The sequence below is a fragment of the Palaemon carinicauda genome, chromosome 21, assembly GCF_036898095.1.
Source record: "Palaemon carinicauda isolate YSFRI2023 chromosome 21, ASM3689809v2, whole genome shotgun sequence".
Taxonomy (NCBI): domain Eukaryota; kingdom Metazoa; phylum Arthropoda; class Malacostraca; order Decapoda; family Palaemonidae; genus Palaemon; species Palaemon carinicauda.
In genome coordinates, this window is record NC_090745.1 from 20025768 (window position 1) to 20050164 (window position 24397).

The 24397-nt window shown below is 42.1% G+C and overlaps 1 protein-coding gene across 1 annotated transcript in view; it reads right to left on the reverse strand.

Annotated features, from left to right (window-relative positions):
* nonC (serine/threonine-protein kinase Smg1) overlaps positions 1 to 24397 on the reverse strand; it is a 357997-nt gene that overhangs the window by 159359 nt on the left and 174241 nt on the right. The window contains 5 exon segments of the mRNA XM_068344859.1: positions 234 to 413; positions 11014 to 11241; positions 11647 to 11879; positions 12300 to 12456; positions 15278 to 15424. Coding sequence (XP_068200960.1) covers positions 234 to 413; positions 11014 to 11241; positions 11647 to 11879; positions 12300 to 12456; positions 15278 to 15424 — 945 coding nt within the window.

The window sequence follows — 24397 nt, forward strand, 5'->3', positions numbered from 1 at the left end:
TGATATCAATTTATCAATAATTACTAAACATAAATCAATTATTATCACATATGATTACTTAGTTAAGGTTATTATACCTACTGTCTTGGACCTACTCAGGCACAGTAAACAACACATTCAAACAATTTTATTAATAAGCAAACAAAAATGAGTACAGTATATGGTACTACATAACATTAAATTTGTTCACATTAATACCAGCCAATAAGTACGAGAGGATATCTATCACATACTTGATGCAGTTGCTTTAATCCAGAAAGTGCCGACTGTGGATCAAAATAACTTTCAGGTTCCCTCAAGTTGCTGAGGGCTGTTGATATCTGGGAACCATATGTATCATGGAAATGCCGTTCATGAGGAGTTTCTGGTGGTGTGGAAGTAATATCGGCAAGCTGGTCTAACACAAAAAGTAACTGTGGGAAAAGAAAATTGTATCATGTCCTGTATAAAAAAATGCTGGGATAAATATTTAGGTTTCAGCATTTCAGCATATATATATATATATATATATATATATATATATATATATATATATATATATATATATATATATATATATATATATATATATATATATATATATATATATATATATATATATATATATATATATATATATATATATATATATATATATATATATATATATATATATATATATATATATATATATATATATATATATATATATATATATATATATATATATATATATATATATAATATATATATATATATATATATATATATATATATATATATATATATATATATATATATATATATATATATATATATATATATATATATATATATATATATATATATATATATATATATATATATATATATATATATATATATATATATATATATATATATATATATATATATATATATATATATATATATATATATATATATATATATATATATATATATATATATATATATATATATATATATATATATATATATATATATATATATATATATATATATATATATATATATATATATATATATATATATATATATATATATATATATATATATATATATATATATATATATATATATATATATATATATATATATATTATATATATATATATATATATATATATATATATATATATATATATATATATATATATATATATATATATATATATATATATATATATATATATATATATATATATATATATATATATATATATATATATATATATATATATATATATATATATATATATATATATATATATATATATATATATATATATATATATATATATATATATATATATATATATATATATATATATATATATATATATATATATATATATATATATATATATATATATATATATATATATATATATATATATATATATATATATATATATATATATATATATATATATATATATATATATATATATATATATATATATATATATATATATATATATATATATATATATATATATATATATATATATATATATATATATATATATATATATATATATATATATATATATATATATATATATATATATATATAATATATATATATACTGTATATATATATACTGTATATATATATAATGTATATATATATATATATATATATATATATATATATATATATATATATATATATATATATATATATATATATATATATATATATATATATATATATATATATATATATATATATATATATATATATATATATATATATATATATATATATATATATATATATATATATATATATATATATATATAATATATATATATACTGTATATATATATACTGTATATATATATAATGTATATATATAATGTATATATATATATATATATATATATATATATATATATATATATATATATATATATATATATATATATATATATATATATATATATATATATATAGCAAATACAAATTTGAAATCAAATGGATAAGTATATCATCATTTACAAAAATCATTCACTAGTTCGGTGTCTCTTTACCCTAGTTGACTGAGTAATCTGAAACCTTTTTGGACCACAAGATGAATTTTGTAATAAAATATCGTTAGAAACTTGAGGTATAAAAAAGTTGAAAGAACTTTATATTAGGTTATACATGATTATAATAGTCAAGTTTTGTAGTTGATATACATAAAAACGAACAATAAAATACATACAAAAATTTGCAATAAAATTCATAAAACAGTAATAAGGTGCACGAAGTTCTCTTCAAAAACATTAAAATATATGTATAAACAATTGATATGTAACTAATAAAAGATAAAAGTATAAGCTTTAAACTAGGAGATCCAAAATATTCATTAAGTAAACAAATAAAATATAAAAGACTGGCTCTTCTGTCCAACTTGTCAGTTGTTTGTACAGAACTATCCATTGATAATGGAAATCTATTTCAGTGTTTTTTATTAATTTTGACATACATACTGTATCTATGTTAAATATGATAATCATATGTGACCTACTTACTCAGCTATAATAATGTGAAAAAAATAAGTGTAATGTATGTTTACAACTGTTATAGATGAAAACAAAGCAATCTACCCCATGAATGTTTGGCACAAATTCTTAGTAGGTGACAAGTAAACATTTACTAACTAAAAAAATTGTTAAATAATGATTATTCCATAGCCTAGCACATACTAAATAAATTTGTGGCTACATACTACAGCAGGTCACAATTCATGGTTCTTAGCTTATGTAAGCTAAGTCTTTTACATAGGAATATTCTACTTTTCTATGCAAAAAGAGTGTAAATTCACAATATAAATTACAATATCCTTGCATATATAAAATATGACAAATTCAGAGATAATTTGTATTTTTCCTAACCATACAAACCTTAGCTATTTACATTGGGTTTACCTTTCGGCGTAACTGAAATGATGAGCCAATAGATTTTAACGAGGGTTAACTACCCCCGCGCTAGTTAGCGGGGGTAGGGGAAGGGATAGCTTGCTACCCCTCCCCCCCCCACACACCGGTGATTTGCTTCACTTCACTTAGAGGTAGGACTTGACTTGGGGGCCAGGGCTGGCGGGCAAATATGTGTAAATAGCTAAGGTTTGTATGGTTAGGAAAAATACAAATTATCTCCGAATTTGTCATTTGTTCCGTAACCGAAATACAAACCACGCTATTTACATTGGGTGACTTACCCCTTAGGAAGGATGGAAAGTCCCCAGCCTTACTGACTTTGGCTTTACCCGGGGGCTCCGCCTCCCAGTGACTAGCACTTGAGAGAAGGAGCCCCTGCACCTCACAAGTTCCTTGCTTCGCTTGGAACGAGTGGCCTACATAAGTTGTGTGTGGAGGAAAGTGTGACTCGTCCTATGAAGTTGACCTTGAGACCTTTAGATAGGAATCCAGGATAGGACGTTCCCAATACCACCTCGTCAGGGTATGGGGGACGCGACAGTATTAAACTTAATACTAGGAGCACAAGGAAGCATGGGTTACCTGCAGAGGTCGAGGTCAGCTATGTGAAGACCAGGGTGCTGCTTCCCCAAGAGAGGGGAGAATGAAGAAAGAAGTAAGGGTCAGACATACTCTTTCATTCACGCAGACTAAAACCGGGTAACAACGCCCTCAACCTACTGCTACTTGTCCATAAAGAAGCCTGAGGTTAGACCAGCTGTTGTGCAGCCACCACAGGGCCGATAAAAAACATATTGAGGCTCCTGTGGGTCACGTCCTGCAGGTAGTGGGCTGTGAAGGTCGTCTGACGCTTCCAGACCCCAGCTTGAAGCACCTGCGTCACAGAGAAGTTTCTCTTGAAGGCCAGGGACGTAGCAACGCCCCTGACATCGTGTGCCCTAGGGCGACGTGACGGAGGAGGGTCTGGATTCAAGGCGTGGTGGATAACCCTTCGAATCCAAGCCGAGATGGTGTTCCTGATGACCCTCCTCTTCGTCCTGCCTGTGCTTACAAACAATGCTCGCACTTGAGGACGGACTGCAGCTGTTCTCTTCAAGTAGTACCTCAGACACCTCACTGGACATAGTAACAGCTGGTCTGGGTCGCTTGTTACAGAACGGAGACTCGCGATCCTGAAAGAGTCGAACCGTGGATCCGGCACTCCAGGATTCTGAGTCTTGGCAACAAACTCAGGGACAAACCTGAACGTTACCTCCCCCCATCCCCTTGAATGGGCGATGTCGTACGAGAGACCATGAAGTTCACTAACTCGCTTGGCCGAAGCCACAGCGAGCAGAAAAGCCGTCTTCCAAGACAGGTGGCGATCAGAGGCCTGGCGTAATGGTTCGAAGGGAGGTCTCTTAAGAGCCCTGAGAACCCGAACCACGTTCCAAGGAGGAGGTCTCACTTCCGACTGGGGGCAGGTAAGCTCATAGCTACGTATGAGTAGAGAGAGTTCTAGCGAGGAAGAAATGTCCACGCCTTTCAGCCGGAAAGCCAAGCTTAAGGCTGAGCGATAGCCTTTCACTGCCGAGACAGAAAGGCGCATTTCCTCCCGCAGATATACGAGGAACTCCGCTATTGCTGGAATAGTGGCATCGAGTGGAGAGATACCCCTCCCACGACACCAACCACAAAAGACTCTCCACTTCGCCTGGTAGACTCCCTCAGAGGACTTTCGCAGGTGACGAGACATTCTCTCCGCAACCTGTTGCAAAAAGCCTCTCTCCGTGAGGAGACGCTGGACAGTCTTCAGGCATGAAGCCGAAGCGAGGCCATGGCCTTGTGAGGGATGTTGGAGTGGGGTTGTCTGAGAAGCTCACGTCGTGGAGGAAGTTCTCTCGGGAGCTCCGTCAGGAGCTGCAGAAGGTCCGGGAACCATTCCGCGTGATGCCATAGCGGAGCTATCAGAGTCATCGAACAGTTGACCGATAGTCTGGTCCTGTTGAGCACCCTTCTCATCAGACAGAACGGTGGGAAGGCGTACACGTCGATGTTGTCCCACCGTTGCTGGAAAGCATCTTGCCAGAGAGCCTTGGGGTCCGGGACTGGGGAGCAGTACAGAGGCAGCTTGAAATTCAACGCTGTCGCGAACAGGTCCACGGTCGGGGAACCCCACAAGGTCAAGACTTTGTTGGCTATCTGAGGATCCAAAGACCACTCGGTACTCACTATCTGCGAAGCCCTGCTCAGACTGTCGGCGAGCACATTCCTCTTGCCAGGAATGAAGCGAGCTGATAGTGTTATCGAGTGGACTTTGGTCCACTTCAGAATCTCTACTGCAAGATGGGATAGCTGCTGCGAAAAAGTACCTCCCTGCTTGTTGATATAAGCCACTACCGTGGTGTTGTCGCTCATCACCACCACGGAGTGACCCGCCAGGGTCCGTTGGAACTGTTGAAGAGCCAGAAAGACGGCCTTCAACTCTAGCAGGTTGATGTGCAGACACTTTTCTGAGTCTGACCAAAGGCCTGAGGTCCTCTGGTTCAGAACGTGCTCCCCCCACCCTTCCCTTGACGCGTCCGAAAACAGTGTCAATTCCGGGGGGAGGACGAGAAGACTCACTCCCTTTCGCAGGTTCTCGTCGACCAGCCACCACCGCAGGTACGTCCGTTCCAAAGATCCTATCGGGACCAGGAAGTCCGGGGAATCGGATCCTTGATTCCATCGGAACTTGAGCCGCCACTGCAGGGATCTCATCCTGAGGCGGCCGTTTGGAACCAGACGAGCCAGCCAGGGAGGACAGGTGACCTAAGAGACGCAACCACGATTGGGCGGGAAGTTCTTCTCGCCTGAGGAAGGGTTCCGCCACCCTCCTCAGCCTTGCTATCCTGTCATCTGATGGAAAGGCTTTGTGGAGATTGGTGTCTATCAACATACCTAGATAAACCAGTCGTTGGGACGGCTGCAGAGAGGACTTCTCGAGGTTTACCATGATCCCCAGATCCTGGCAAAGACCCAGAAGCCTGTCTCGGTGCCGAAGAAGGGTCGACTCCGAGTCTGCTAGGATCAGGCAGTCATCCAGATAACAAAGGAGATATATGCCGTTCCTGTGCGCCCAAGATGAAATCAGGGTGAACACTCTGGTGAACACCTGAGGTGCTGTGGAGAGACCGAAACACAGCACCTTGAACTGGTAGGTCTTGTCGTCTAGGCAGAATCTCAAGTACTTCCTGGAAGACGGATGGATTGGGATCTGGAAGTACACGTCCTTCAGATCCAGTGTGCACATGAAGTCTAGAGGTCTCACTGCAAGTCTGACCATGTCCGCTGTCTTCATGCTGAACCGAGTTTGCTTGACAAACCCGTTCAGAGCCGAGAGGTCGATGACAGGTCTCCAGCCTCCAGACCCCTTCTTTACAAGAAAGAGTCTACTGAAGAAGCCTGGGGAGCCGTCGACGACCTCCTGGAGAGCATCCTTCTTGAGCATGGTCTCGACTTCTGCCCGAAGGCCTAGCCCCTTTACCGATCCCATGGCATAGGAGCTCAACGACACTGGATTCGCTGTCAGGGGAGGTTGAGATGTTATGAACGGGACGCGATAGCCTTGGCCAATCACAGAAACCATCCAAGCATCGGCCCCATGTTGCTGCCACCTGTGCACGCAACATCGAAGGCATCCCCCCACAGGTGGACACGCGGGGGGATTGCCACTCCTAGCGTTTGCGGGCGCAGCTGCTCCCTCTAGGAGTCTTGCCTCCCCTGGAGGACTTACCTTGACCTTGGCTGGAAAGGGCTGGGGCTTAGTCACCCCTTTCTTAGCTGCCCGTGCCTGCTTCGGTGCCTTGCGAGGCTGCTGCTGCTGTTGCTGCGGAGCTGGAGGCTTACAGGGCCGAGCTGTAAGGGCTCTATGGAGGAGGGAGTTCTGGCTAGATTTCCTCCATCTCTCAGCCGTTCATTCCATATCCTGGGGCTCCAACAGATTCTCCCCAAGGAGGGAAGCATGTCTGAGCCTACAGACATCCACGGCGGGGACCTTCGGGTGGAACTTCTCGGTCACCGCATCGCGCCGCTTCAATACCGAGTTGGCCCACAGGGTGGTGACCTGGTGTGCCAGGAACTCGATGGAGCGGGTGCCCGAGAGTAAGAAGGTCTCCAGGGCGTTCCTATTGGTCTCCTTAGACAAGTCCTCGGAGCGCAATAGGATGCCCAGAGTCCCTAGCCATATATCCAGCCACGAAGTGGCCTGCATGGCGCACTCCGCGACCTTCTCATGGCTCAGGATCTCCGACGCCGAGAACGTCACCTGCCGGGCGGAGAGCTTCTCGAGAGGAACTCCCTTAGCAAGCTCTTCTACAGAATGATGGAGAGGAAGAGCGAGACTAGACTCACCCAAGATCTCAAAATACCTCCTCTGCTGGAGACGAGGAGGTGGGATGAGTTTGTTTCTGGCAGAGGAACGACTGGAGGAAGCAAGAGTCGCGAGTTGGGCATTGGCCCTGGCTCTGGCACTCTTCAACCCCCGAGACCAGGGCAGAGCCGCACTGGTCTTAGGGGGTTTCTGAACATCGAACACCTGGTCCAGGACCGTGTCCTTGCCTTCTCGGGGGGCGATCACGGGGTCCATGAACCCGTTGAGTTGCCTCATCAGGCTCAGGGCCTGCCAGAAGGCATGCTCAGACTCCTGCTGGTCTCCTCCTTGCGGACTGGCAGCTAAGTCTCCCGTCCCCGGAATCTCATCCTGGGGCGAAGCGTGGACGTTCTCCCGGGGAGCAGCGGGTTCCTGGCGAATCCTTGAAGACGACTTCGGGATTGTCGTGGAGGCCTTGGGTTCCCTCCTGGGAGAGATACAGGATCCCAACAAAGAGGTTCGGAGAGCACCCTCCGCGCGAGACGATTCTCCTCCATGAGGAGAAGACTCCCCCCTTGGTGCCGAGGGGGAGACCATCACCTCACTGGATTCACCCGAGGACGGAAAAGCCTCATCCTCGGGAGAAGGAGAAAACGCCTGCGAAGGGGATGGGGCCTTCCTGACAGACCTCTTAGGAACCAACTTCTCCCTGGGGGAAGTCACCACGAAGTCCACTCCTCTCCTTCTCTTCAGCGGGGGCGAGACAGCCGTTGGCTTGTGTCCTTGATCGGCGAGTGCCGGCTTCATAGCCTTCACTAATGCCCGCATCAGAGGACCAAACCAAGTCTAACGCTCCACGGACAAAGAGTCCGAAATCCCCGCTGGAGGGAAGGGGATCGGGCAATCCTTCGGAGTGGACACTACTGGACCTGCCTGAAAAGGAAAAGGGGAAGAAAGTTGCACTGACCTCTCTGAAGTGTCTTCCCTATCCTGCACAAGAGTCCTGCGCTTTGGTGGAGGCGATCCTGAGTGCGGTCTGGCGACACGCGTTCCTGCTGCTGTCGCGGGCTGCGAAATCCGACGCGAACGGTGATCGCGCAGGCGAGCGGTCGCGCGAGGGCGTACAGGCAAACGAGCGCGTGGGCGAGCTGGTGAACGAACGCGTTGGCGCGTCGGCGAGGGAGCACGTTGACGCGCGGGCGAACGAGAACGCTCCGATGACCGCTGACGACGTTGTTCAGGAGACCTGTAGCGCGTGGGAGAGCGATTGCGAGCAGGCGATCGGCGGTGCGCTGGTGAACGCTGGCGCGTAGGCGAGCGCTGGCGCATGGTGGCGCGCTGGCGCATGGTGGCGCGCTGGCGCATGGTGGCGCGCTGGCGCATGGTGGCGCGTTGGCGAGTGATAGCGCGTAGACCGCGTAGGCGAACAACCGCGCGAGGGCGAGCTAACAGAAGGCGACCCATGTTCCTCCAGATCCTCTGGGCGATGACGCGTTGGAGAACACTTGCGCAGGCGATAGGTCACGCGGGCGGTCTGGAGATTGCCGATGTTCAGGTGATCGCTGACGCGCTGGGGACCGTTGACGCGCTGGGGACCGTTGACGCGCAGGAGATCGCTGACGAGCAGGCGAATGTTGATGCGTCTGTGATCGCTGGCGAGCAAGAGGGCGACGCGTGGAATCCTGTGAGGGAACTGCCGCCGTGGGGCGCAGAGGCGAACACTCAGGAACGGGGTCAGGAACAGGAGGCGCGTGGGCGTACAGGCATTTTGGAAGTACGCGCTGGAGAACGCGAGCGATGTTGCGCAGGAACAGGCTGACGAACAGGATCGCGAGAGCGAGGAGAAGAGTCCTTGGCCAAATTAGAGCGCTCAGGAGACAGATGGTGCGCACGGCGCACAACAGAAACCGCAGGATATTCGGAGTCCACAGGAGAGCGCTGGCGAGCAGTGGGGCGATGGTCATCAGAAGCGCGCTGACGAACAGGAGAGCGCTGACGGTCAGAAGAGCGCTGACGAGCAGGAGAGCGCCTGAGCGCTAACACTGCAGAAGGGCGAGCAGGGGAACGCTGGCGCGCTGGGCGCTCAACAGGAACAACAGGCTGAAGGATTTTCTCAGGAGCGCGCTGGCAAGAAGAGGGGCGATCATCAGGAGAGCACTGGCGAACAGGAGATCGCTGACGAACAGGAGAGCGCTGACGAGCAGGAGAGCGCCTGTGCGCTAACACTGCAGAAGGGCGCGCAGGGGAACCCTGACGCGCAAGGGAAGAATCCCTTTGCCCCGAAGGGACCGTTGCCCGTCGGGTGACGAGGTCAGGCTGCTGGACATCTGCACCAAAAGCTGAAGGTCTGGAAGGCGTAGGAGACCGATCCCCAGAGAGGTCTAAGGAAGCTGGAGCTGCAGGCTGCTTACGGCGAGGAGGGTCCCCCTCGGAGGAAGGAGGCGAAGATTCAAAAAGGCTCCTCTTAGCACCCTTATAGGGAGACGGGGGGCCCTTGCGGCGCAGCGGACGGTGAGCCTTACGGCGAAGGCGGCCACGAGGAAGATCGTCAGGACCATCAGTCCTCCGAAGGGGAGTCTCAGTCAAAGCACTCCCCTTAGAGGGAGGCTTGGCAGCAGAAGAGCCCGCGGGACTCCCTTCCCCCTTCGAAGGATGTACGGAAGGGGGAGGAGAGCCGTCAGCACCATCATCCACAATAGTACCTGCAGAGGATTGACCCGACCCGTCGGAAGCCTCTGTCACCACGACGTCGACGATAGACAGAGGATCTACCTCTGCTATCACCGGCGACTGCTTAACAGCGGCCCCTAACTGGATAAGGTCAATCAGGGCTACCCTGGAGGGCAGGCCCTTAAGCCCCAGGGAAGCCCAAATCTGAAAAAGATCATCATTAGACAACGATTCATTAGCAACAACCTCCCCCGGAGGAGGAGGGGGAACCGCCCCGGTATGGGAGGCGACGCCCTCTCCCCCAATCCAAGGTCGGAAAACAGAACTAGGGCCTGCGCTCCCACTCGGCAGACTCTCCTTAGGAGCCGAACGAGGGGGAGCTTCGGAGGAGGTTTGGGCGGCGAAAGAAGAGTCCCGAGAGCCTTCCTCCTTCAAGGCAACCCCGGAAGGAGAACGGTCTCTCTTGGACTTCTTCTTACGCCGGCGGCCAAACCTCTCCCACTGGGAGGCAGACCACTCCCTGCACTCACTACACGTATTCTCTTTATCACACCGTCGGCCTCGACACTGCGGGCAAAGGGTGTGAGGATCTGTGTCCACCGCCGACATAAAAGTACCACAAGGGCGGCCAGCAATTCCAGGGCACTTGCGCATAGTGAACAATAAGGGTGAGGCCAACTTCAAAACACACACACACAAACTGAAAGAAAAAGCAAAAAAAAAGATTAAGGCTGTCAACGAGGACGATGGACAGACACGTCTGTTCATCGCCGGAGCCAAAAGTAAAGTGAAGCAAATCACCGGTGTGTGGGGGGGGAGGGGTAGCAAGCTATCCCTTCCCCTACCCCCGCTAACTAGCGCGGGGGTAGTTAACCCTCGTTAAAAACTATTGGCTCGTCATTTCAGCTACGCCGAAAGGTAAACCCAATGTAAATAGCGTGGTTTGTATTTCGGTTACGGAACAAAACGGTTATATCAATAACTTGAAAGTTTTTCTAAGCTGTCAAATCGCCTAAACTAAGCTAAATTTTTTTTACCTGGAAATTCGGGAAATAAAATGTAGTGAAAAATTGAAAACTCACTGGCTTAAATATTATGTTGTACTTTTTCTTTATAAGCTGTGTCTTTTCTATTTGACTTAGAGATGAATTATTGTTTAGCCTTGCAATTTCAGCAGTCAACTGATGACATTTTCGCGACATATCACTATGGTGCTGGGCTAGTGTTCCAAGCCACAATTCATCCCACAGTACAGTGATGCGCCGGAGTTCATGAACTAGCATCTGCACCTCACTTATACTGGAGCCAATCTGTGAACAATGTGGAAATAGGATTAATTAGAAAAATAGAATTGGATTTATAATAGAAAAAAATCACAATCATACTAAAAATGTAAAAAACTAAAAATAACTATCAGCAAGTCCACTACGAACATTACTTTAGTTAAAAAGAAAGGAAATTAGACTACATTGAAAATTTCCCATATGGAATAGTAATGAACAAAATATTTCAACATGTCACCATGACAATTAATGTGAAGCTCAATAGCTAGTTACAATATTCCTATAGTTTACAAAATAATAGCAGTGTTGATAGCTCATTCAACAAGCCATATAAAAACAAGTTTTTATTCCAAGTTCCCTATAAAACATGATTAAAAGTCATTACAGTTTGAACCAGCTTTTGGAAACTGCAATGAAATTTAGTGTACTTGCCTGTTTTGTCAAAGTGTCTACGAGGGCTGAGAAACAATTCCTCATAAGAGTCCGTCTTTCCTGCTCTTCTGTTGACTCTGAAAGAAGTTCTTCTTCTTCTTCCTCCTCCTCTTCATCTTCATCAACTTGATCATACTCTTCCTCTTCATCATCCTCATCTTCTTCTTCATCTCCCAATGCTTGTTTTATCTTCCTAACATGCCTTCCCTTGTGCAGGTACTTTGCTAACATATCTGTAAATACCAAGTCTTCTTATAGGTATTAGTATGAGTATGTTCTACAAGTAACAGTGGGCACTTAGTACAGCCACTATCTATTCCTACGATCATAACATGCACTCAAACAAAAAAGATTAAATATAATTAAATAATTAAGCAAACATCAATTAGTAAAAGTAGTTCTCAAAATATTGAAAGTGTATGACAGCCTTTAAAACTAAAATTCAAAACTAAGAAAAGGCCATGGCTTACAGAGTTATCACTAGCAACATTAAAAATTACAAGACCAAGCAAAAAGTAAAACTTTACAATGAAAGAATTATGAAAGAAGAGAAAATATAACAAGAGCAACTATTGTATAGCTATGATACCTAATAGAGTCTATTTCATTCAGACTAAAAAAAAAATTCTTAAAAAGTAATATCATGCTCTTACCTGTGAGGGAAGCCTGATTTCCTGTTACATTTCCTCCTGCTGAGCCCACAACAGCAGGGAAGACAATCAAATGGGGGAAATCTTCAGCCAAGCGACACAACAACTCTGATATGCTACCTCTAACATATGGTTCAGGATGATTCAGTCTTGAAAACAGCTGAAATTATGAATTTGTTTAATTCACTAACTGAAACTTTGCTAATGCAGTACTGTACTAGGCCGGTAAAAATGGACAAAGACCCAGGAATTTACTATAACAAACATTTTATGCATTCAATGTATTCCCAAGAATGATAAGAATGTCCAAAAATTTCAACAAAAGTAAACGTTATGCAACCATATATAAGGAATAAGGAAAATGGCCACCACCTGAGAAATAAAAATTTATCCTGACTAATACAGTATTTCAATGACTTGAGGTTAATGCTTCCTTCTTCTTTTAAACAGTATAGTTTGTAGCAAAAGGTTTATAATAATGCCAGAGAAATGGCTGCTGATCATCAACACCTGTAATGTTGGTGATCCTAATATAGACTAGAAACCTTGTCTATTCAAAAAGAATGAGAACAAAATTAAAATGTTTAAAGAAAATTTATAAATTTTGGAATAAAATAATAAAATAGGCATAAGCAATTTCATTTTGTATTAATTGTCTATGTTTTCCCTAATTCTAGATGCTGATCATTACCACCTGTAATATAATGAATCCTAATACAGCATAGTAAAGAACCATTATTCATACAAAATAAAAAACAAAGCAAATGTTGCGGTAAACAATACCGAAGGCCTGCTACATATCATCAAAATATTTCTCCTCCTCCTCATCCTCATTATTTACATAGACTTTAGTGTTTGCACCGTTATTGCACTTCCCCCAAAACATAACACAGTGAACATCGTAAACACTGCTTAGAGCAACTACATGAAACACATCTACTTTATAGCTACATTTGATGTCTATAAGTAGTTCTGAAGGAACTGATGAAATTTCTGTTATTATTGGATCAATTGAGAAATCTACTTTAAGCGTGTACGCAGTCCCCATATTTGAGAGCTGTTTTCAGGTTGTGTAAGTTACATACTTGAAAATGGGCACTTGGATAACCAAACTGGTACTACCTTTCAGTCACTGGTAGCCTCTATTGGAACATTTTGTAGAAGAAGTAATTTAATGGAAATTAAACACATTTAGGGGTTTTAGTGCCTTAATATTACCTCCTTGGTAGATCAATGATACACATCCAATCCTACTTATAAAATACTTTCAGTACTGGCATTATTATTGTCAAAACATCAGATATTAGTTTTGGCCAAAAGCCTCACTGGTCTTCTTAGATTGAACAAAGGAAGCCAAAGATGACAATAGCTTATGAAGTTCATCACTATATCAAAGCCTGAAAGCTCAGGCTGGCCAGGCATTATCATCATCCCCACTATAAGAAACTAACCTAGTTTTCTCTGGATTTTCCCTTGAACTAAAAGTTAGTTTTCTTTTACATTTGGAATTTTTTATTTGGTTGGCAACCATTTCAACATAATTTTCTATAAGAGGAACAGCAGGGGTTTCTCATTCTTAACAACCATTAACTAAATCACAATACTGCTACCTGACAAAGAGAATGAGGATCAGGATCACCCAGAAATTATTCCCTTGAATAACCTACACAGTATTTACAAACAAATCCAGGAAAAGACATAATAACCTATATAATCTTCTAAAATACTTTCACAATCTAGAGGGAAGTAACACATTGTCAACTTTTCTAGCCTGAGTCAACAAGAAGACAGAAAGATCAAACGGGTGCAACCTACTCCCACTATGGCTATTGCCATTAGTTACTAGATTGTCAATACTGGTATAGAAGCCTAAGCCTATTGAAATGAAGATGACAGGAAACTTTTAGTATTTGTGGTAAATGTTGATACAAGTCAAACTTTGAGAAAGAAGCAATTTGAACATCAGGGGAAGCTCATAAAAAATAATACAACTGGGTGATATATGAAAGATAGGACGATCAAATCAAGATTGAACAAGAAGGAGCTTTTGAACAATTTAAATGTGTAATAGTAATTTCTTTTTTAAATTCAATATGCAATTGTGAATTCATGCCATTTCTAAGGCTTTCTTTTACATTATTAGAATTATTTCCCTTTTTCTTGGCCTTTACATTCTTAGAATTTTTTGGGGGCGGGAGGGAGTTTGTCTGCTTCAAATACATAACTGCTTAAGGGTTTAAAAGTTTTTCTTTCAATGCTTGCTTGACTTTGTTTTATTCATTGCCTTAAAGCTGTGTTATTTTGAAGCTGACACCTTTACTTTGTCTTAAAAAATGAGAAAAAGAAAAAAAATAAAGATTACATAGTTACTTCATCTGGACTTTTCTGCAGATGACATCATTTTAACCATAAATAACAGACAAAAATGTAGACAGGAAAGAAGGAAAGGAACAAGAAATTTCTGTGAATAAAATATATACTCTACATGTAATCTTCCCATATTATGAATTATTACAGACCTGGATGCTGGACCAGGTTTTGGCTTGAAGCTTTTATAAACATTTATCTTCAAAAGCTTAGCTTATCATTTCTGTTAATTACTTACTCTACTGTATTCTAGCTGCAACATAAATTTTACAGTACAACATTGGTGTCTTACTTAAACTAGTGCTTTTTACCTTATTGAATCCCCTCTATTAGAATAAACATAGGTAAATGTCAGTACAGTATATGTTTCCGTGATTAAAATACTGAGTAATACTGTATATTAATATAAAAATAAAGCACCTTTGAAAAATTCAGTTATAAACTCATGGTGACAGGACAAATTCCTGGTTTAAATGTTAATGCCTTTTAAAGGAATATTTTATTTTAATTTAATTCCCATTACTGATACATTTACTTAATTTCCTAACAGACAGTCCTTTTCATCAATGTTTGTAAATATATATAAAAATCAGAAAAAATCATGACCTTATTACCTGTGGAATAATGGTTTTCCATGGTCGTGTTGGAGTTTCAGCAAGGCCCATTTCCAAGACTCCTCTTAATTCTGAGGCATGTTTCACAATGAGCCTTAAAAGACGCAATGTTGCAATGGTACACTGATCTGCATGACTTACACTGTGCTGTAAATCACAAAACAATATTTCAAAAAGTTAATATTACATTAATGGATAAGACTGAATGAAATAATTCTAAAAATACAGTATGGTAAAATTTCCTTAACCTCTGATTCTCAAACAACAAATTTAACCATACGCTGTTGAAATATTGATATAATCATAAAAAAATATAATCAATTCTTGGTAACTGTGATTAATAAGTTTATGAAGACAGTCATGCATACCAAAACTGTGGATATGAAAATAATTTTTCCCCTAAAAATACATGATAAGTCTAATATAAACCAGCAGTCACCAAATTTTTTTCATATTTCAAATAAATGAACCATATTTTACCTGAAATAAATAACTGTATTAACTATGCATTGTTATATCTACTAACCATGAGTTAAAGAATGAAATTAACATCACTATTGTGGTGAACAATTCATAGATTCATTTCGATGATAAAGGGAGTTAGCATAGCCAAACTCTTTAAGTCAATGTAATGTATTAACTTTATTTTCATTTTAACTACATATAGTCACCATAAACAAGCCCCATCCCCTGATGACAGCCAAGCCAATCACGTTGACTTCCATGTTAAGAGCGGTCACAATACATCTTACAAATTTCAAGCTGTTAACGGGGGAGACAACATGATTGGCTTTGATGTCATCAGGGGGTGGGATTTTTTTCGCCTAGAATCTCTGCGGCGACTATTGTAAAGTACCTGAAATAAATAACTTTATTACCGTTTTAACCTGAATTTTAAGAGTGAAACTTGAACCTAAATAAATTGCGATTGGTGGAGAGCATGTCATTCTATAGCTGTGACCCTGTCATAATCTATGAGGTGGTGGTGGGAGGAGGCATGTAATAATAATGATGACAATGAGGATGAAGTTTTTCATTATCTGAACCTGATTCCTGACCTGCCAAATCAACCCAGAGCATTGTGGCAGTACGCACAAAGTAAACTAAACTGCATTATGGGAATTGGCAACCTCTAACAGTACATTTTATTTTTTATTCATATCATTTGATGATTTATAACATTATTTGTCAACATTTACCGTATTTCCTGTTATAAGATGCACTTTTTTCTTGAAAATGACCCCTAAAAGTACCCTGGGTCTTACCACTAAGAAATAGTTGTATAGGGGAGTTTGACAACCCTCAAACACCAAAATAATGACATACAAGCACTTACACTCACCAGACATAAAATATAAAACAAAAATGATCATTCATATGTACTAAAGAAATTTATTTTTATATTGCACTTCGTTCAATGAAGTGCAGTAACAAGTTATTTGTTTGTTTGGTAATCAGCTGATGACTAGCCAGTCCCCTTATACAAGCAAACATGCCAACTAATGGTCTCTTAGCAGATGACGCTACGTCATAGTTGTTTATTATGCAGTATTTATTTATTTTCTCATTTTATAATAAGGCAATATTTTGATAATGACTTTGTTGTTTGTTGCCTGAGTTCCAAACTAACACAAACAGGCAGTTGCTGAATTCGACCTTGGAAAACACACCTCTGTTAGTTGAGTGCAGTGTTATCAAGTTAGCAGAAAAGTAACTAGACAGAGAGGCACATACAGTAGCAAAAATATACCACCTAGGGGAATTTCTAGACTTCTTTGATCAATGATTAAGTTTGTGTAAAAACGTATAAACTACATAAAGAATTTGGGAAATGTTAATGGAATTCTACTTTTTTACCAAAATTTTATTAAGAACAATTGTCAACACTGCTTCCATGTAAACAACACTTAAAATGTTATTTTCATTAGTAAAATAAATTTTTGAATATACTTACCCGATGATCATGTAGCTGTCAACTCTGTTGCCCGACAGAAATCTACGGTCGGGATACGCCAGCGATCGCTATACAGGTGGGGGTGTACACAACAGCGCCATCTGTGAGTAGGTACTCAAGTACTTCTTGTCAACAAGAACTCAATTTTCTCCTCGGTCCACTGGTTCTCTATGGGGAGGAAGGGCGGGTCCTTAAATTCATGATCATCGGGTAAGTATATTCAAAAATTTATTTTACTAATGAAAATAACATTTTTCAATATTAATCTTACCCGATGATCATGTAGCTGATTCACACCCAGGGTGGTGGGTGGAGACCAGCATACATGTTAACAAAGAAGCTAAGTATCCCGTATCTTATTTTAGCCGTTATTCAAAATAACAAACATAAAATAAATAAGTACCTGGTAAGGAAGTCAACTTGAACCATTACTCTGCCTTTTTAAGTACGTCTTCCTTACTGAGCCTCGCGATCCTCTTAGGATGCTGAGCGACTCCTAGGTGCTGAAGTATGAAGGGCTGCAACCCATACTAAAGGACCTCATCACAACCTCTAATCTAGGCGCTTCTCAAGAAAGAATTTGACCACCCGCCAAATCAACCAGGATGGGGAAGGCTTCTTAGCCTTCCGGACAACCCAGAAATATTTCAAGAGAAAGATTAAAAAGGTTCTTGAATTAGGGAATTGTAGTGGTGGAGCCCCCACCACTACTGCACTCGTTGCTACGAATGGTCCCAGAGTGTAGCAGTTCTCGTAAAGAGACTGGACATTCTTAAGATAAAAGACGCGAACACTGATTAGCTTTTCCAAAAGGTTGCGTCGAAAATATTTTGCAGAGATCTATTTTAATAAAAAGGTCACGGAAGTTGTGATAGCTCTAACTTCGTGTGTCCTTACCTTCAGCCAAGCTTGGTCTTCCTCATTCCGAAGGGAATGAGCTTCTCGTATTAACAGTCTGAAAATAATAGGATAAAGAATTCTCTGACATAGGCAAAGATGAATTCTTAACTGAACACCATAAAGCTTCAGACGGGCCTCGTAAAGGTTTTTAAAATAGAACTTAAGAGCTCTTACAGGACATAATACTCTTTCTAGTTCATTTCCAACCATACGATAAGTTTGGAATAACGAACGATATTGGTCAAGGCCGAGAAGGCAGCTCGTGTTTGGCTAGAAAACCAAGATGTAGAACATGTACCCGTTTCGGATGAAAATCCGATGTTCTTGCTGAAGGCATGAATCTCACTGACTCTTTTAGCTGTGGTTAAGCATATCAGGAAAAGAGTCTTAAAGGTGAGATCTTTCAGGGAGGCTGATTGAAGTGGTTCGAACCTGTCTAACATAAGGAATCTTAGAACCACGTCTAAATTCCAACCAGGTGTAACCAAACGACGCTCCTTCGTGGTCTCAAAAGACTTAAGGAGGTCCTGTAGATCTTTATTGTTGGAAAGATCTAAGCCTCTGTGACGGAAGACTGATGCCAACATGCTTCTGTAACCCTTGATAGTGGGAGCTGAAAGAGATCGCTCTTTCCTCAGATATAAGAGGAAGTCAGCTATTTGAGTTACAGAGGTACTGGTCGAGGATACGGATACTGACTTGCACCAGTTTAGGAAGATTTCCCACTTCGATTGGTAGACTCTAAGGGTGGATGTTCTCCTTGCTCTAACAATCGCTCTGGTTGCCTCCTTCGAAAAAACCTCTAGTTCTCGAGAGTCTTTCGATACTCTGAAGGCAGTGAGACGAAGAGCGTGGAGGCCTTGGTGTACCTTCTTACGTGTGGTAGACGTAGCAGGTCCACCCTTAGGGGAAGAGTTCTGGGAACGTCTACTAGCCATCGAAGTACCTCGGTAAGTTATTCTCTCGCGGGCCAGAGGGAAGCAACTAGCGTCAACTTTGTCCCATCGTGAGAGGCGAACTTCTGCAGTACCTTGTTGACAATCTAGAACGGAGGGAATGCATATAGATCTAGATGAGACTAATCTAGTAGAAAGGCATCTAAAAGAACCACTGCTGGGTCCGGGATAGGTGAGCAAAGTATTGAGAGCCTCTTGGACATCGAGGTTGCGAAGAGATCTATGGTTGGCTGGCCCCAGGTGACCCAAAGTCTCTTGCATACATCTCTGTGGAGGGTCCAATATGTTGGAATTATTGTCCCTTCCTACTGAGACAAACTGCTAAGACATTCAAGTTGCCTTGGAAGAAATTTGTTACTAGTGAAAAGTCTAGACCTGTTGAACAGGAGAGGAGGTCACTAGCGAACTCGCACCATGTCAGAGAGTAGGTCCCTCCTTGCTAGGAGATGAACATCAAAGCAGGGAGTTGTCCGTGTTGACCTCCATTACTTTGTCTTGAAGGAGAGACCTGAAGCTTTTCCAGGTCAGACGTACTGCCAGAAGCTTCTTGCAGTTAAAATGCATTGTCCTTTGACTCGAGTTCCATAATCCCGAGCATTCCCTACCGCCTAAGGTCGCACCCCAGCCTACGTCCGATGCGTCTGAGAAGAGAACGTGGTTGGGAGTCTGAACAGTCAGGGGAAGACCCTTTCAAAGGTTGATAAAGTCCTTTCCTCAGGTTAGACCAGACTTATCTTCCGGAAACCGGGATCGAGACCGCTTCTAGCGTCTTGTCCTTTTCCAGTGAGGAGCTAGATGAAACCGAAGAGGACGGAGGTGTAGTCTTCCAAGTGACACCAATTGAACCACGGATGACAGTGTCCTAACCAGACTCATCCACAGCCTGACAGGGCCGTATTCCTTCTTCAGCATCTTCTGGATGGATAGCAGGGCTGGGGATTGATCTTCTTGTTCAGCCATGTCCTCATCAGAGGGTTCCTCATCCGAAACTGATGAGGAAACGGCAACGGAGTGGGCAACGTCTGACTCGCTGAATCCGGTCGCACTGGTGGATGTGTGACGGAGCCGGACACAAGATCATGGTACTGCTGCACAGTCTGTGAACTGTCAACCATGGGGATGCGAGGAAGTACAGCGACAACCCGAAACTGTCTAGACTGTCTGGGTAGTACAAACAACCCCTTATCGGGTTGCTGAGGTTGCCGCACTGCGTCACAACAAGTCACCTCTGCTGGTTGTTGAACGTCTTCCCAGTGACACACTGAACGTCCACAACCACCTCCGAGAGTAGCTTAACGTCAACGTGCGACTGGCAACCCACACTGGTTCGCACCGGTGGAGGAACCATCTCAACTGGCGGACGTGAGTAGGATACCTCAGCGTCAACAGGGCGTACAACCAACCGGTAGGAAGGTCGTTGGCAAGAAGGTTCTTCTCCGTAAAAAAATCCTCTATCAAGGACTAAGCTTGGACTGCATGTCTTGCAACAAAGCCCAAGGTCTATGGAAGCAGGTGTGGCAACAGACGGGGCTAGCGACTGAAGTGGAACCATTTACCCTCCCTGGAAGCATGTTATGCTTAAATTAAAGTCCATAGGAGGCTAAGCAGCTTAAGGCTCCTCTCCAAATGACAGAGTCCTCAAGGGAATATCAGAAGGAGGGAGAACAGCACTTTCTCATCTACAGGAACCATATCCGAGAAAAGCTAGGTTCTCTCAGTGAGGGTTTCACTGGTGCAAAAGCAGCAGACCAGAAGGCAACGTTATGAAACTGCTTGACAGTCTGTGAACTGTCAAAAACTGAACTGTCAACCACAACAGGAGCGTGAGGACATACAGCACTGGTGTATAAGTAGCAGACCAGAAGGCAACGTCATGTAACTGTTTGACAGTCTGTGAGTTGGCAACAACCAAAGTTGTGTGGGGAAGCCTCAACTCCTGACTGACTAGTTAGCTGCGGGCGAGTGGCGGTAACCACAGTGTGTTGCGGAGGCTGACACACTGTGTCAAAACACGGCAGCTTGTGGTAGCTCACGCACGGCAACGGAGTGCTCTGTGTGTGGGAGTCATCATACATCTGGCAGGGTTGACTGTGCATGGGTGGAGGAGCTCTCACAACAAGAGTGTGAGAGCAGGAAGCCATGCCGGGCGCACAACCGTGGGAGGTGTAGGCCCACGGGTGCATCGTCAACCTTCTCCGCAGTCGGAGTGTGGGAGCTGGCAACAACAAAAGCAGAGTGCTGGTGCGTGGGAGGGGCTGCGGTGGGTTGCGGAGCATGCTGAATGGTATGCGGAGCATGCTGTATGGTATGCGGAGCATGCCGCATGGGTTGCGGAGAATGCCGCATAGAGCTGGAACCCGGCAGCTCTACAGCACCTTCCCACTGCTGATGCGGTAGCTCACGCATGTCAACGGATGGTGCAGCAAGAACATGCGTCTGGCAGGGTGGACTGCGTATCGGAGGTGGAGCTCTCACAGGTGGAGTGTGGGAGCAGGCAGCCGCAGTATCTGCTGAGCGCACAACCTCGGCGGGTTGTAGGTTAACAGGTGCATTGTCAACCTTCCAGCACGATACTCCTGCATGAAGGAGCAAGCTGAGACTGTATAGTCTGCAGCATGGACCACTAGGGTCTATGAAAGACAACAACAAACGGAGCTACTGTCCGTTGTGACTGAGGGTCAAAAACAGCTGGTGCGGCAACAGACGGAGTTACTGCCTGTTGCGGTACCACCTTGCCTCTCTTGGGAGGTGTGCAGTCGTCGGATGACTGGAGCGAGTCCGAACTGACCCAGTGGCTACACCTAGGCCGTTGGACTTGCGCGGAAGGGACCGACTTGCACTTAAAAGCTGCAAGATTTGGTCCATGGTTTCTGCGAGAAACCTCTTCCGCAGACGAGGAATAAATGGGCTCTCTCGTCTTTGTGTGGGTGGGGTGATCACGTCGGCAACGTGTGTAGATACACCCGAAACCACGGAGGGAAACGTCTGTTCGTCGATCAAAACCTGTGGAACCCATAAGTCCTTCGACATTACTTCTCCCCTGGGCTTGGGAGCTTGTAAGAGGTATCGGACAAGGTGAACAACTGGCACGAACAAACGAACCCTCGAACGCAACACTGTAACACTTTGCGCATATCACTTTATCACTTTTGATTTTCTGTTTGCACTTATTTCACTGAACTCGAAACTTTAAGTGATTTGTACCTGAAACACGCAATCCTATCCTTCATTAAAAGGTAGTAATTGCGAAAACAGTTTTACAATGTAACAGAAAAACATAATGAAAGATAAAGAATTCAGTGGCTGGAAAAGAGACTAAACACTAGATCAAATAAACTACGTTTAAAATCTCTCACCGCATAAAGCCTGGGAACAAGAATAAAACTCTAGAAACGTTTTACCTTCTTCCCCTATAGCGACTAGGGAGAAGAGTAAAAAACGAGAACAACGTTACCCGCTTGAACGAAACGTTTATCCTCCTCTCTCTCCCTCCGTCTCTATCTCTCTCTCTCTCTCTCTCTTGACTTAGAACCTGAGAGATGAGCCCAATTATATATCGTTAAAACATATTATTTGTTAAAGGAAAAAAACTGAAAGGTTTCCCAAATAAAAAGTTCCTTTATTAGAATTAAAACCATTTAAGCTAAGAAAGAATGAACGAAACGCTAGAATCGGTTTACTCTTACTGCAACGTGAAACCGTGAAATACTCTCTCTCTATCGTAACGATAGAGCGCATGTTGAACGTTCTGAACGTCAACAACTGCGGAGACTAAACTAAACGTTAGTTCATCTTTGAAAACAGTACGAGACTATCAAAGAAATTCTTTCAAAAACATTAAAATTAAAATAGCATAAATTCTTAACAGGAAATACGATATGACGGGCTCAATGTTAATTAACTTCGGTTCCAAGTAAGGACCGCCTACTATTAGGAAAGGTCGCATATAAACAAACATAAAAATTAAGTTTTATAAGTTTATAATAAATGGAAAGTTAATCGAAGAGGCCTATAAATGGCGGAGAGATATAAACTAAATCTATAACTTTGTTAAGCAAAATTACCAAAAACCTAAACACACTTCCGTCTAAGGGAAGGGTCGGTCATAAAAAGAGAAAGAGAGTCTATACTCTCTTCGACACCAACACTTCCGTCTAAGGGAAGGGTCGGCCATTTAAAAGTGAAAGAGAGTCCATACTCTTTTCGTCACCATAATTAAATCTATCCAAAACGAGTTCAAGTTTTGAAATGAAGATAAAACCCCTGCATAGCGAAAGCTCAAAACTGGAATAGTGTACTTCACCAAAAAGTTGTGAAAACAAATCCAGTTAGGGACGGCGTATTAGTAGGTCTAGCCGGTGGCACGACAGAGGAAAAATTGAGTTCTTGTTGACAAGAAGTACTTGAGTACCTACTCACAGATGGCGCTGTTGTGTACACCCCCACCTGTATAGCGATCGCTGGCGTATCCCGACCGTAGATTTCTGTCGGGCAACAGAGTTGACAGCTACATGATCATCGGGTAAGATTAATATTGAAAAACACCAAACACTAAATATGTTTATGGTGGCAATTATGAATAATTTAGTGGTTTTTTATATGAATATATTATAAAATTGGGATAACCGGAGTGCAGCTAATTAATATTAATTTACACATTTCATAATCCACCCAAAATATGAAAACTTAGTGTGCCAGACAAAAATATCACTCCAGACGCTGACAAGGAATTGCTGCTAAGATAGCTTTTAAAACATTCAATTTCCTTTTTTCTTTTTTTCTTTAAATAATGGCTTTGCTAATTTAAGGGTGCATCTTACCACTTGTAGTGTCTTATGACAAGGGAAATATGGTAATACTCAACAGTATTATTTGACAATTTCTAACTCTAAAATCTACCGTTTTTACTCATGTTTTTTGGAGTTTTTTAATACGGGTTGGATAAAAGTGATTTATGTGGGGGGGGGGAGCAAGGGAAAGGAAAATTAGACATGCGATGTTAATGCTGAATTATCAGTCAAAATGTGTGAATAAAAGAAATGAAAAGATAAATATAAAAGAAAAATGGGAGAAACCTTTTACACACCTTGGGCCAACACTCACTTCACTTGAAACACATTTAGGAGGAATGACTTTACAGCAGCTAATCTACTGAGTGGTGAGATCAGCTATCAAATGTAATGCTGCATGGTTTAAGAATCTTGCCAGTAAGTTGAATCAGTAGATAAGAATGGATGACTGTATTTTTATCTGTGAACTCATGATGTATGTGCTTGACAAGATCTTCTGTTTGGGAAATACGTAGATAAA